This window comes from Daldinia decipiens (assembly GCF_022478715.1).
Source record: "Daldinia decipiens strain CBS 113046 unplaced genomic scaffold F4813scaffold_33, whole genome shotgun sequence".
NCBI lineage: Eukaryota > Fungi > Ascomycota > Sordariomycetes > Xylariales > Hypoxylaceae > Daldinia > Daldinia decipiens.
Genome location: NW_026054576.1, coordinates 261,633 through 276,026, shown reverse-complemented (window position 1 = coordinate 276,026; position 14,394 = coordinate 261,633). Strand labels below are relative to the sequence as shown.

At 47.0% G+C, this 14,394-nt stretch overlaps 7 protein-coding genes across 7 annotated transcripts; 3 read left to right on the top strand and 4 right to left on the bottom strand.

The window, feature by feature from the left end:
* The first annotated feature begins 69 nt into the window (after positions 1 to 69).
* F4813DRAFT_192734 (DUF602-domain-containing protein) lies at positions 70 to 1,531 on the top strand. Its single transcript, XM_049239450.1, has one exon. It carries the CDS (start codon positions 262 to 264, stop codon positions 1,108 to 1,110), a length of 849 nt encoding a protein of 282 aa, XP_049096925.1. The 5' UTR covers positions 70 to 261; the 3' UTR covers positions 1,111 to 1,531.
* F4813DRAFT_369012 (glucosidase II beta subunit-like protein-domain-containing protein) lies at positions 1,201 to 3,311 on the bottom strand. Its single transcript, XM_049244388.1, has 3 exons — positions 3,108 to 3,311; positions 2,051 to 2,992; positions 1,201 to 1,992 (listed from the first exon to the last, which is right to left on the bottom strand). Exons 1-3 carry the CDS (start codon positions 3,199 to 3,201, stop codon positions 1,349 to 1,351), a joined length of 1,680 nt encoding a protein of 559 aa, XP_049096924.1. The 5' UTR covers positions 3,202 to 3,311; the 3' UTR covers positions 1,201 to 1,348.
* A 419-nt stretch (positions 3,312 to 3,730) lies between these two features.
* Positions 3,731 to 5,258, bottom strand: F4813DRAFT_369010 (uncharacterized protein). Its single transcript, XM_049244387.1, has 2 exons — positions 4,066 to 5,258; positions 3,731 to 4,011 (listed from the first exon to the last, which is right to left on the bottom strand). The coding sequence occupies exons 1-2, from the start codon at positions 4,959 to 4,961 to the stop codon at positions 3,900 to 3,902; spliced, it is 1,008 nt and encodes a 335-aa protein (XP_049096923.1). The 5' UTR covers positions 4,962 to 5,258; the 3' UTR covers positions 3,731 to 3,899.
* Positions 5,259 to 8,077, top strand: F4813DRAFT_369008 (fungal-specific transcription factor domain-containing protein). Its single transcript, XM_049244386.1, has 5 exons — positions 5,259 to 5,591; positions 5,658 to 6,277; positions 6,335 to 6,366; positions 6,418 to 7,743; positions 7,805 to 8,077. The coding sequence occupies exons 1-5, from the start codon at positions 5,509 to 5,511 to the stop codon at positions 7,832 to 7,834; spliced, it is 2,091 nt and encodes a 696-aa protein (XP_049096922.1). The 5' UTR covers positions 5,259 to 5,508; the 3' UTR covers positions 7,835 to 8,077.
* Positions 8,078 to 8,960: 883 nt separating this feature from the next.
* F4813DRAFT_382368 (acetyl-CoA synthetase-like protein) lies at positions 8,961 to 11,262 on the top strand (the record flags this gene model as incomplete). The annotated part of the gene is made up of 4 exons (XM_049245795.1): positions 8,961 to 8,973; positions 9,035 to 9,157; positions 9,229 to 10,729; positions 11,019 to 11,262. The coding sequence occupies 4 exons, from the start codon at positions 8,961 to 8,963 to the stop codon at positions 11,260 to 11,262; spliced, it is 1,881 nt and encodes a 626-aa protein (XP_049096921.1).
* Positions 11,263 to 11,456: 194 nt separating this feature from the next.
* On the bottom strand, positions 11,457 to 12,498 carry F4813DRAFT_192632 (uncharacterized protein). The gene is made up of 3 exons (XM_049239449.1): positions 12,153 to 12,498; positions 11,944 to 12,095; positions 11,457 to 11,893 (listed from the first exon to the last, which is right to left on the bottom strand). Exons 1-3 carry the CDS (start codon positions 12,417 to 12,419, stop codon positions 11,842 to 11,844), a joined length of 471 nt encoding a protein of 156 aa, XP_049096920.1. The 5' UTR covers positions 12,420 to 12,498; the 3' UTR covers positions 11,457 to 11,841.
* Positions 12,300 to 14,353, bottom strand: F4813DRAFT_192574 (uncharacterized protein). The gene is made up of 2 exons (XM_049239448.1): positions 12,644 to 14,353; positions 12,300 to 12,578 (listed from the first exon to the last, which is right to left on the bottom strand). The coding sequence occupies exons 1-2, from the start codon at positions 13,632 to 13,634 to the stop codon at positions 12,505 to 12,507; spliced, it is 1,065 nt and encodes a 354-aa protein (XP_049096919.1). The 5' UTR covers positions 13,635 to 14,353; the 3' UTR covers positions 12,300 to 12,504.
* Positions 14,354 to 14,394: the final 41 nt, after the last annotated feature.

Genomic DNA, 14,394 nt, shown 5'->3' with positions numbered 1-14,394 from the left:
TACTTACCGCTAAGCTTTATCTTATCGATAGCCCTGGCGTTTCTTATCGCGCCGGTCGCATAACAACTTCTGAGATCATGCGATAACTACCTAGCTTTATTTCCCTTCCTTCAACTACTCGAATACTTATCCTGCAGTTTGCTCTTTCAATTGCTTGAATACGCCAATCCTCACATAGCCTTACTCTTCTTCCACTCCCAGGTCGAGCAAACTCCAATCCCATACAATACCGTCCTATTGTCGTATACCACATTCTTCACCATGGGAAACGATGGCGGCTCCATTCCCAAGCGGCGCGAGCTTGTAAGAGAAGCCGCCCGGCTGCCAACCGCCTCGGAATTAAAAGCCACGGCCTTGGAGTCTTTGACACACGCTTGGACGATGTGCCCCTTATCCGACGTGCCACTCGATTTCTCCAACACGGTGTCAGACTGGCGGGGGCGACTCTACAACTACGAATCCGTACTACAGTGCCTAATGCCCTCATCTTCCGAGACGCCCGTATCAGAGACTCAAGAGTCTGAGTTTTCTCGCACGGGGATAAAGAGCTTGAAAGACGTTGTGAAACTCAAGATTACAACAAAGAAGGACGAGAAGGGACGTGAGTTCGCGGCCTGCCCCGTCAGCATGAAGGAGCTAGGCGCTGCCACTAAGAGCGTGTATATTGTCCCGTGCGGTCATCTCTTCGCGGAGGTGACCATGAAAGAGATCTCCGACACTGAGACGCAATGTCCCGAGTGCAGCTCATCCTTTGAGAAGCGAGACGTCATACCTATATTACCAACGGACGAGGCTGAAGTAGAAAAGCTGGCTAAAAGAGTTGACGATCTAAGGGCATTGGGTTTAACGCATAGCTTAAAGAAGGATAAGAGTTCCGGCAAGAAGAAGCGCAAGGCCGATGATGCGAAGGAGAATAAAACGAGTAGCGACCAGAAAGAAAACGATATCAGCAAGACTGATAAGAATAAGGAGGATAAGAATGGCATCGCAAGCCGGATAAACAATCCCATGACTGCGTCTCTCACAGCCAAAGTGCTAGCCGAACAAGAAGAAAGGGCCAAGCGGAGGAAGATAGCGGATGGATATAAGAGGAGTGAGGCTGTGAGATGACGTGCCGAGATAGATACCAAAGGGACTTGACGTGTAACTAGTCGATTAATACCACAAGCTATGAAGAAGGTCACTAACTTTGCATATTACTTAGTTATTCTATTCGTGTCTTGTTTGTTTTAAGGGCTCTTTTTCGGAACCGACCTGATCGTATATCATAAATTCTTATCTAATTTGCCGCAGATGCCTCCAGGGAATTGATTCTAAAGCACTAACTTATAGGGGCACAAGGACCACATCACAATTCGTCCTTAGCATGGCCAGGCTCTACTGTCTCTTCGCAGACAGCGGGTGTGCCCACTTCCATCTTGTAAACACACTTCTCTAACTCGCTAACCCGCCATAACTCTTCGGTCTCAGCACAAGCAAGCCAAACATCCGTCTTGCGGTTGGGGCCATTCCAGCAGCCCTGGCCGTTTTCGTACTTTAGAACCACACGCTTGCCCCGGCCTAGACCCTTGCCGTCATGACGCTCTTCCTCGTCCGCCTCATCAAAGTCGAACCTGTCGAAGTTACCCATAGTGGTCTTTCCTCCTCCCTTCTTGCTCTTCTGGCTCGTCTTGTCCATCCAGCATAGCTCGTACTCATATTCGCCGGCCTCAGTTGTAATGCACTTGCCTTTCAGATACCGGAAGATATCGTCTTGGCCGTAGTCCTTCTTTAGGTCCTGCTGTTGCTCTTCCAGCGTCCGCCTTTTGGCGTTGACATCATTGGCGACGGAGTCGTGGGCCTCCCGAGCAGCCCTAACGAGACGAGACTCGCTCTTCTCAGAACTCGTATCAGCCAACATACCATTTTCGATCAGCCATATCCGTAGGGAGCTGATCTTATCATGAAGGAATTCACGAAGCGGACCAGGGAGGTAAGCCTCGAAACTGTATACTACATTGAATTAGCTTATGCACAAACATGAAAGGCTTGGGCATCTCTAGGGACGTACAAATATCGGTGTCCGTTGCTTCGTCTTCTTCGAACTCCTTCCAGTTAATGCCAGACTCCTCACTATCCTCCTTCATGACTTCTGTGATATCATTCTCGTTAAGCTGTTCCTGGGCTTCTCCAGCCTTCTTGGCGGCATAATCTTCCCAAGCTCTGACAGCCTTCTTGACACCTTCGTCGTTGAAGTTGGGGTTGTATTCCTCCTTGAACGCCGCCAGAACGCTTTCTAGCTCCTGAACCTTGGCTGTGAGCTTGTTACGCTCGCCCACGACTTTGCTCAAGGTGTCTCGTAGCTCATTGACTCTCGTCTTAGCTAGTCCAGTGAGTACACCAAGCTTTCCAGGCCCTTCGTTTTTGACGACTTTGAAGCGCTCTTGGCGCTCGACCTCGTCCAGCTTCGTTTTCAACTCGTCTCGCTTAACCTCGAGCTCCTTAATTTCATCCGTGAGACTGACAATCTTGGCCTCAACCCGGCGGCGGAGTTCCTTAGATTCCTTCACCATGGTCCTCCGGCGTTTATTAGCCCTTTCCAGATTATCTTTCCGCTCCTTTTCTATTCTTCTCCATTCTTTGCCGATTTCTGCACACTTGTTCTCGCATTTAACTCCACCCACGTTTCCGTATTCCTCACTACCATCGCAGCAAAGATCGTAGTCGCAGACACCGTCATTTACGTACATAAAAGGGACGTATGCACCGATATGGCCCTTGTTTGCACACCAAAAGCCGGGCAGAGCATTTGTGGTGTTTGTAGTACCGGAGAGAGAAGCAGGCAAAGGTTGCTCCGGGGAGAGACGATCTAGTAGAGCACATGCCGCAGTGCCAGGCTCGTCTGTGCCATCAGGACAGTCACACGAGTTGTCATTTACTCGAGAGGCAGGGATAATTATCGAAGGGTGGCCTATGCATGTGAAGGTATCTTTGGTTTCGTAGAATTTCACAACTATGAAATCAATTGGTTAGTATAATTGGACTTTCAACTCCACGCAGATTATACAGTATATAGTATACGGTATACAGTCACAACTAAAGAGGCGAAGAAATATAAGAGAACTGACATTCTGGACCAACACCACGTGGTAAGGAACCAGCTGTAACGAGCTCATTTTGAGCTATGAAGCCCAGAAGCACCAAAGCCTGAGATTGGCGCATCTTTACGAGGGTGGAAGAGGGAAGGATTTATTCATGGATGGGGAAGTCAATTGGAATTTTGAAGCTTCTCGGGAAAAGTTTATTGTTTAACACAAAAAGTTGATTAACACAAAAGTTAGCACAAAAGTTAACACGAAAGCATCTCCACCATTCCGCATTTCGGTCCCCACTACAGCTGGCAAAGCTTGGCAATCTTGCTTTAGGGTTCCCTGCTAATGTTGCGTGGGGGAGGGACCCTTGTTCGCCGTTATGTAATTAGCCACATGTCAATGTCCCAGCGCTCTGGAGTGGGTAAGTCACCTACCTAGGTAAGTACCTAGGTACCTACTCAAGTACCTTAAGTATACCAGAGATGCATCACCTAAAGGGGTTGAGAAAGCTACCTATATTTTCTCTACCAAATCCAAGACATAAAGAAGAATATATCTTATTTATAAGAAAATCTGGTAGGTATGTCAAAGGACTCATCCGTATATATCAGTTCAACTTTGTAATATCTTCTTGTTAATAAGTCAAAGCCAACTATGATCCCCTATTAAGTATGTATAACTATAGAAAATATAAGTTGTCGCTTATTTTGAAAAGAAAATTTATCAAATAGTACGGCAATATACATATATCCTATTCTTACTAGGATATGTAACCTCGCATTCGTATACTATACAATAACCCCTAGTTAAAGCCGTGTATGCTGGCCATTAAATATTTGATGAGATACCAGGTTGGATGTCTTCTAGTTTATCCATAAGTTCACCGAAAAACTTCTTTTGAACCTTTTGACCCCATTTCCCAGTGACGTGGTACGCAGGGCTTTGAAAGCGGTTAGACGGAGATGCTGCAATAAAAGAGTCTAGAACTACTTACATTTCGACATGACAGTTTGACAGATACTGACCGTTGGTCTCTTGACCAGCCAGCAAGCCATGAACTAGAACACGGCTACCTTCTTCGGTAGATCGAGCTAAGAGCTTCTCGAATATCTTAAAACCACGGCTTCCTTGGGATTCGTTTGCTAGGTTAGACTTGCAGAAGCTCGGGTTTGGCGTATTAATGATACACGCCCCCTTTCCAGAAGAACTGGTTCTTTCGGCAAACTCGCGCACGGCGTAGAGAACGAGTAACTTGCTCAGGTGGTATCGTCCAGCCATATTAGCTTTCTGGGGGTCATTCAGCCGGTCGATAATGCCGGGGCTATCAGGGTCAAGCTCAGCGAGCGGAGCAGCGTAGTGCAGCGCACTGTTTGGGATCGAATAACGACAGACGTGCCCTGTATTCTGCCCAGATTCGCGCATTTTTGGCAGGAGGAGCAAGTACAGAAAAAAGGTGCTGATGACGTTAACATTGAGGCTCTTTTCGTTGTGTTCGCTCAAGCTGAAGTTAGCGGTCATAACACCGGCATTAGCTAACACGCCATCAAGACGGGGAAGCTGAGAGGCGCGGTTCGCGAAAGACTTGATCGAATCATAGCTATCCATATCGACGGGCCATACTTCGATAGAGGACTCGGATCGACCTGTGGAATTGAGTATTTTTTCCCTCGCATCGGCGCCTTTGGCTACAGTTCGTACGGCCATGATTAATTTCCCAACCCCAAGTCGTGATAGATGAAGGCAGGCTTCGAATCCGAGGCCGGTATTAGCGCCGGTCACAATAATAATTTGATTAGAAAGCTCGGAATTTCCACTTGGAACTGGAAGCTTCACGAAAACCCTTGAAAAAATGACGGAGCCAACTCCGTATAGCGCTGAAAAGGCGGACATGGCGACTTGAGGGCTTGTTGAGGCTGTTTCTTGTTGGTAAAATGTTATAATGCTTTGATCTTGAGGAGTCAACTAGATGAGAAATACATCACATCCCAAGGCGCTATTTTATAATCCATTTTGTCTTACCCTCTCAAGGGGCTATGTCATGTCAGTAATTTCCACTTACACGGATTTTATATGTCCCTTCACCTATGGCGTCTGGTGTGTATTATTATCACTAGCTATGTCACTTACATGTTGATGTATGAAGGATTCTAATTGGGTCGGGGCTTGTACGCCTCATCTCTATCCTCCAACGGGGATAATATCTCCGCATCCTTCTCCCCCTAAGCTCCGGCCCCACTGCCATGAGGCAGAATACAGCCACACAACCCGCCGCCGTACTATATCTAGCGTGTATGATATCTCCGACCTACTACGGATTTTGCGGATTCCTTCTTAGCCGTGAGAATGGAGTCTTTACATCTAGGTATGATAAAGCTTCTCCCCATTTCTATAACTGCTGTATAGAAAAAACGAGCCTTTGGACGAATCCTATACTTCCATGGCTAGCATTGACATTGGCCGTAAAAAGGTGGAAAAGAGAAACCGGCCACCTGTTTCTTGTGAGCCATGTCGGACTAGAAAGTATGTTATATCCTTATGCCCTTAATATTACTGCGTGCCTAGAATATACTTACGTGCATCTTGCAGGCTGAAATGCAATCGGGGTTCACCATGCGACTCCTGTATAAGACGGGATAAGGCCTCACTTTGTAACTATGCGGCTAATGCCAGCCGAAGTGAGCCTAGTAATAAGAAACCACGCGACTTAAAAGATAGACTCAATACTCTAGAGAATTTAGTGTCTTCTTTACTGTCGGGCGATGCTGTCGTCCAGCCGGGACTGACTACTAGAGGGGAACTCATCGTAGCAAAGTCCGATGGTATCACATCACCAGCAAGACATTATAATAAGTCCGCAGAACACGATTCGAGTTTTACCAGCCAGAGTGCGGGAGAAGATGCTCTTACCCCTGAGACGCCCCACCTACAGGAAACTGCGGATGGTCAAGTGAACTATATCGATTCTAACCATTGGCTATCTATCTTGGACGATATAAAAGAGGTTCGAGAGCACTTATTAGCATCAAGTCAGCCTGTATCACGGAATGAGAAAGGGGTTACTACAGATCGCGTGGTATTGGACGCCAGTTTTCTGCTAAGCTCAGACCAAATTTCGAGTCTCGGCGAGATTCTAAGCTCGTTGCCATCTCAACCTATCTGCGACATGTTACTTTCTTGGTATTTCGGTTCCCGGTTCATGGTTCTAGGTAAGGCCTTGAGCCTAACATATATGAACTAGTCTACTAACTTATACGGTAACTAAGGTATCATACACCCGGATAAATTTCAAAGTGAAGTAAGCCTTTCATTCATATCATACATGTAGCTACAACTTATAAGAATATAGTACGCTTCATTCTGGGAGTCGCCATCAACAACACCGCCGCTTTGGGTAGCCCTTCTTTTCTCTGTGCTTAGCGTCTCGGTTAGTCTACGAAAGGTATCGAACGTAAGAGAGCCCGACGGGTTAATCCCCCATGTAAGTATACTACAACAGAGAGCGGTGCAGTGTCTAGTTCTTGGGCGATATGCCACTGCTAATGCACATGCACTCGAGGCATTTCTGCTTCACATCCAAAGCTGCTTTTTCAGCCGCGAATGTAATCCAGTTGATTTGTGGTTCGAAATGGGCACAACAATCCGGTTAGCATTCAGGATGGGCTATCACCGCGACCCAAGTAACCTGACCGGCATCTCCCCTTTCGATGGGGAGATGCGGCGGAGAGTTTGGGTTAATATATTTCAAATAGACGCATTGGTATCTTTCCAAATGGGCTTCCCAAGTATGATACCAACCGAGTTTTGCGACACCAAGGTTCCGAGGAATCTAGAGTACTCCGATCTCCATCTCGACATGACAGCACTACCACCATCGAGACCCCTTTCTGAGAACACTCACATCCTTTACCTTATCGTCAAAGCTAGTGTGATGGCGGTCTTCAAAAAGATCGTTGCGAATACCCAATCGATATCAGTTCCAGCTTACGACGAAACGATTGGGCTGGACGCTGAAATGAACCAAGTCTACAGCATGGTTCCAGAGCTTTTGAAGAGACGGGATGTCAACCGTTCTTTTATAGACCATCCTTGCCTTATATGGCAACGATGTACAATAGAGATCCTCTATCTAAAAGGTCTTATCATACTTCATCGACGATATATCAGTTATGAGTTAAGAAGTCCTAGATTTGAACGATCACGGTACGCATGCGTTGAAGCAGCTCTCGATATCGTTTCCCGGCAGATAGATATACATAAGGCATGTGAGCCTGGTGGACGATTATACGAGGACCGGTGGATGTTCTTTTCACTATCAGTGCATGATTTTCTTTTAGCTTCCATGGTTCTCTGTCTCGACTTGTCCGTCCGCATGAGATCTCGAAGTGGAGTCTTGACCGAAAGAAGAGATACCCAGCAGCTTGCAACTAGAGAGTACCGGGCGCTCCAGGAGTCTCAACAGATATGGGAAGTTAACAAAGCAGCCTCACCCGATGCTCAGACTGCAGCACTCGCGCTTGGCCTGATGATCAAGAAGGTTGCACAAAACGATGTTGGTCTTTCTCTCGCGGAGGAAAATATTTCGTCAGGGGTCACGGATCCCGTTGTCGATTCAGAATTGCCATACGCGGCTACTATGTCACAGATGATCGACGGATTCGAGAGTATTGATTGGGTAAGTGCCTACACGAGAATGATGCGGAAAATAACAATTAGGTTTCTAATCAAAATGATAGAGTCTGCTGGACCAATATTTGCAATTTTAAGCATGGAACATACGTCAAGCTTGTTATAGGGGTTCTATTCAGTGCCGTGGTAAGAATTCCCCAAATATTACGACTAGGTCACGGGTGAATACTACAGCGATTCAAATTAATGAAGACACTTATGTGGTAGCTCTTATAGGCAGAGTACCCCCTGTAGTCACTAGCTAACAATACATAAATTTGAACTTTTATAGACTTGGGTAACTTAGGTAGTTATTATATATCAATATAAGAATATCAGTAGCATTGGTATTTAATACCATTCTAAGTATCTTTATAACACTCCCTATTATCAGTGAACGTAGGTATATATGGTCTGTCTTTTAATCAGTCAAAACTTCTATCGTGTTTGCTAACATAATAACATGTTTCGAAGCTTTACGGATTAGCTAGGTTAGTTAACTCCCTAGGTAGTCTTTTAAGACTGAACTATGACCTGTAAAGCTCTTTAATAGCTATATGTTATACAATCACTAACAACCCGGATTATATAAAGTAGCAGTTAAAAGTCTCACATCCGTGTCTTAACGCCTAGACACCACGCAGGTGCCGAACAATAGACCCAGGAAATGCGGGGCGATTCTCCAGCGGCTAATCCAAGCTCGACTGGCCAAGACAAGAAGGATACTATGTAACCTAGGTTAGAGCAATAGTATTTTGATTTAAGGGGTAAGATAGAGAGGATCTGGCTTCCCCACATCATCCTAACTTGCTATTCCCTAATAATCATAGCCTCATGGTACATAGATAGACCCTTGACCCTTCTCTTTCCCCTGTCCCCCACAAACTGCCGTTCTAATAGCCCCCCGTCCAAATGGACCAGGCAACTTGGAAGCTAAAATCCCGAGGTCACCTTTCGGCTGTATGTACTGTTGGCGCGTCATGGCGCTTCCTTCTTTTTTCTTAAGATGACTTGTATCAGAATCCCGGCCGTCACGATCAACTGGTGGTAAGGATTAGATAGATCTGAAATGCAACACCAACTTGTATTTTTTTTCTTCTCGATTTTCCGCGATAATTCGTAGTAGAATCGTGTTTAGTGCGCGATATACATAGCTTTCGCCACGTCTTTTTCTTTCCTTAGTAAGATACTGGTTTAGTAGTAGTGATTCTTCTTAGAGAAAGGATGGCAACAATTGGTAAGACATTTGATATTTCCCATGGCTTCACATGTGCGAGGCAACTGACTGACCAACGCAGCTGCGGCGTCGATAGCTGCTACTGCGGCCGGTCTCACGTATCTCGACGGCAAATTCCATCTGCGACAGGATTGGCAGAACATCCGCGCAAAAAAGCAGGGCGCAAAACTCTTTCAGAAAGCTTGTGAGCCTACCTTCTAAATGCTACTACCTACATGTGAACACAGCTTACAAAAACCTCTTCCGCATATGTAGTCCGAGAAAAGCGTATCTCGTCCTACTATTTCTTCGAGAAGCATGCCCAGACTAAACCCAGTAAGGAGTGCATCTGGTCGCGCCAGGGCAGCTTCACTTATGCCGAGACATACTACCGCGTCAACCAATACGCTCAGTGGTTCTTACAACATGCCAATGTCAAGCCTGGTGACCTCGTCGCCTTTTTCATGGCCAACAGTCCTGAATTTGTCTTTGCTTGGATGGGTTTGCTAGCTATCGGTGCAGCTCCAGCCCTCATTAACCACAATTTAACTAGACAGGCTCTACTGCACTGTCTGGGTATCTCTGAAGCGAAACTCATACTGGCTGATGGCGCGCCTCAGCTACTGGAGCGCCTCGATGCTGTTAAGGATGAACTGGCTGCGCAAGGGGTGAGTATTGTGAACCTGGCTGATGTCAAACATGAAGTCAATGCGACAAAGGGCGAGCGGCCGTCCGATGAGCTACGTGAGAACGTCCGGCCTGACTCTCCATTTGCTCTGTTTTACACTAGCGGCACAACCGGATTACCCAAAGCTTGCATGCTGCCCGCGGCCGCCGGCTTTGGATACGGCGTCAGTATGGACTGCGGTTTCTCGTACGTTAAGGGCGACGATCAGCGCTACTATGACTGCATGCCCCTATATCACGGTACAGGAGGTATTAGTGGCATGACGCAGCTGCTAACAGGTCAGACGCTATGCATCGCGCCTAAGTTCAGCGTGTCTGGGTTTTGGGACGACATTCGAGACAGCCGAGCTACGTGGTTCGTCTACGTCGGCGAGACGCTGCGATATCTACTAGCAGCACCACCGTCACCACGCGACAAAGAACACAATGTACACTCCATCTATGGCAATGGCCTGCGTCCGGACGTCTGGAAGCCATTCCGCGACCGTTTCGGCATCGATACCATCTTCGAGTTCTTCAACTCGACCGAGGGTATCATGCCGCTAGATAACCCGGCCCGGGGTGACTTCCGCGCCCATGCCGTCGGCCACCACGGTTTCCTGCAACGATGGCGTTTCTACCACGTCTTTGTGCCGGTTGAAATCGACGTTGACACAGGAGACATTGCGCGGGATCCCAAGACGGGCTTTGCGCGACGCGTCCCTTACTCGGTCGGCGGCGAGATACTTGTTACGCAGCCGCCTACGATCACACCGGCTTTCCCAGGGTATTACCGTAACGAAGAAGCGACATCGAAGAAATACGTGCGCAATGTATTTCGTAAGGGTGACTTATACTACCGAACGGGCGATGCGCTGCGACGAGACGATGATGGGCGGTGGTTCTTCCTAGATAGGTTGGGTGATACGTTCCGTTGGAAGGGAGAGAACGTGTCCACGGCCGAAGTGTCCGAAGTACTTGGCCGATTCCCAGGTGTAAGTGAAGCGACCGTGTATGGAGTATCTCTACCGAACCACGACGGAAAGGCCGGCATGGCAGCTATCTTCATTGACCCGGCCGTCAAGACTTTTGACTATAATGGATTGCTGAAGTAAGTCTAATATTTCCTCTCCCCCTTTTCAAAAATTACGAACCTTTTCTATGTCACTTTTGTTTACCAACGTAACGCATTGAACTCTTCCTTCTCCGCCTCCCCGCTTCCGCTTCCGCTTCCACTTCCCAACAAAACGCCACCAATACTCCCGTATATCACACGTCCAATACAAATGAACAGGTAGAGTATCGACATATGCACATACCCTTCCTCCAACCTCCCTTACAAATATTGGAAGAAGTGTCACTTCGCTCCTCTTGCTGACCACAACCCTCACCGGAAACAGACACGCCCGTGCCCACCTCCCCAAGTATGCCGTACCTATCTTCGTGCGCCGCATTGCCGCACGCTCCGCTACCCACAACAACAAGCAAGATAAAGTTCCGCTCAAGCGCGCCGGCGTCGACCCAGCTCAGACTGCGCCTGACCCTGTTTTTTGGGTTCCCGACCACGCCAAGGGCGGCAGTGCCTACGTGCCCTTTACGCAGCAGGACTGGGACGCGTTGGAAGGCGGTCGGGCTAAGCTATGATGAGTCCAATGCAAATCAAGCGCCTCCTTAGATCTCATTTAGATATGACCATGTGGGACGAAATGCCTGACGAATCGGGTGGACTATGTATATAATATAAAAACTAGCGACATTGCTTTATATACGGCGATATAGATACGTGACTCAAAGTACTTGCTGTGTGATATGCATACGAAGTGCCGACTAATCCTAGCCATGTCCTGGTCAACCGTACATGCTTTATCAGCTAGTATGAGAATAGCTGCGTCGTTAGCTTGAGATTTGAAGATCCCGCATCATCACAATTACTTGCCTCTGCTGTCCCTCGTATTCTCTGAACTTTGCGAGGTACTTACTTATTTAAGGGTTGTAGCTCACCAAGATGCTAAAAATATATAAGGTACATAACCTATCTTTAAATCATGTCGACGTGGGTATAACTCATTTCGGAAATAGTAGCGTCATAAGGACGTGAATAAGTAGAGCGTGGTTTACAATTATATCCCCCTATGTGCTGACGCCAGGATCTTAAAGTTTATTTTCAATAGATGTCCATCGATCAGCGCAACGCGCGGGCTGTTGGGCTGGTACTGTCGATTCCTAACTGGGTGCGGACCGTCTCGGCCACTGCTCCGAGGTGTAACCAAAAGGTCTAGCCGTGTTAGACGGCGTTTATATGCGAGGGAAGAGGTGTCGACGTACTTACTCGGTTCCGATGTCTTCGCTCTTAGTATTGAAGGCCCCGGCGTTGATCTTTTTGACGAGCTGGGTGATATACTACTCCCTGATCTCGTAGACTTGATAGCACTATTGCCGGGCGTCCGGGACTCTTTCATAGAACGGGGAATGACCTTCTACGGCTACTAGTTAGCAGTGATATAGTATATTCTAAGTTTATGGGCCTAACGCACATCGCTGTCACCGTCTGATAGATTCCAAGGATCCTTGTTCGCCACCAACTCCGCATAGTCTGGGCGGGGTACGCTCCTGGGCGTGCGGCGTGGTTTCTCAGCCTCTAATTCCTCCTCGTCCGACTCATTGGTATCGCTGACAGTAGGATTCCGGGGTTTGCTAGACGGCGTATAATTCTTGTCGTCCTCTTTGCTCTTTCGTATATTAAGAGCATCTGCTGCTTGGATATTTTTAGATCTCGACCTTCCGGGAATGACTGGAGACATTAATAGTTGTTCCAATGAAGCTTTCAAAAAAGAAAAAGGAAAAAAAATGAACTAGCTCTCCTCTAGGTGTATGACAAGAATGCCTTTACCTACAGGTATGCGGCGATGGGCCAAGATGTTCCTTAATCCAGTACTTGCTAACCAGGCTAGAACCTTCAACTATAGGCAACGATTAGTACCTATGATAAACCCATCCCCTATATATACAAGGGAAGGTTGCTCACTTTCGCATGCGAAGTTTTCAAAAATGTATTCATTAGAGAGTTCTTCGCCGTTTTGTCCCGTTTCGCCGTGGCTTTGGAAATGCTTCAAAGCTCTGTTATATGCTAGAGGCGGGTCCGTGAAGAATCCCGTTTGGCAGTTGGGCCTGTTGCATCGTATAACAAAGAAGCCCTGACGTTCTGCATGACGGAAGATACGCTCCCCTGTTTCTAGGTTTGGGAATGCGATCTTGCGGAATATATCCGATTGAGATCTATTTAGACTCTGGTCATATATTAGCCGGCCAAGTAGCAGCTTAAAGTGACAGCGACAGCTCCAGTTCGTTCTTACCTTTCCGCCATCTACTCTCCGTCGCTTACCACTTGCGGTGCTATCACCATCTGCGCTGACCCGCTTAAGAGCTTTGCTAGTCATGGGATTTTCGGATAGAATCTGACTTTGTATTTGGTGGTCGAAATTCGGGCCTATGTTCGGCGATACGTTAATATTGGTAGGACTTGAAGAGTGACCTTTAACTGAATTAGAGGTTTCTTCGTCGTGTACTTGCGACGCCAATGGAGGTATGCTTGATAAGACATCTGCGCCAAGAACAGTGCTAAAATAATTATCGCGAACCGGTGACATAAAAGGCGTTGGGGGTCGAATAGTCAGGGTTGAAGCACTGGGAATGACGCTGAGATATTTGGGGGTAACGGGGATAAGTTCCGAGACGGTACTCTCGATAGTATCAGGATCGACTTCGAGCAATTGTAACTTCTTGCGCAGACCTAGGATTAACTTCTCCTTGTCTTGTTCATACGCCTGACGCTCCTTATCAACCTCTCTGAGGAGAGCCCTCAGCTTTGGCACGTGGCTCCGCGCCAACTCATCATCTCGCTCGCGGGTCAATTGCTGTAATTCCTTCTTGACATAAGAAGAGGCGAAATCAGAAATAGCATTGTTGAGTTTGCCGACAGGACTGCCATGATCGCCCGGCGGCGTCTCGTCAGCCATCTCAATCTGGGGATTGAATGTTCATGGAACCTCTACGGATGTATAATTGGGCATAGATAGTGTTCGTTTCAAACACTGACCATCAACTACCGATTAATACCTAGATTTTCTAGTTCTAGGGTAGGGCTTGAGTCTGAAGAGGTGGAGAGAGAAGGGGGGGAGGGAAAATCCCTGCGTCAAATTGACTTTTTTTTTTTTTTTTTTTTTTAGAAAAAAAAAAGATTGAAATAGAGTTGAAATAGATAGATAGAAGAAGGATCGAATGAATAGATGATCAAACGATTAAACGATTAAACGGAAGAATTAAAATGATCTGGACCCGTTTGGCCAGAGCATAAGAATAAGCGACACATGCAGCTCCAGCTCTGTTCTCCGCACGAAGCGCCTGTACCGTAGAACGCCGCAGAATAAACCCGCCGAACACGCAGGACCCCCAGAGATGCGCACCGGGCCGTACCCCGAATAATTCTGGGCTTGATACCGCAGTGTGACGGGAAAGTTGTGGCCAATCACAAGTTACGATTACTCACAAGTATGTTGGTGCCGTAACCCGAATGGAAACGGATCAATCGAGAAATTTCGGAGATAAAATGAGACGGAGAAGTAAAATGTCTGGAAGGAGAGAAAAAAAAAGAGGAGACGTTTTAAGACATCGGATATAATGAGGAAAGAAGATGAGAGAAATTACCTAAACATTAACCTAGTAAAAAAAAAAATTCAAACATGTGGAAGTACCAAGGAATTTTTAGATGTTACACCA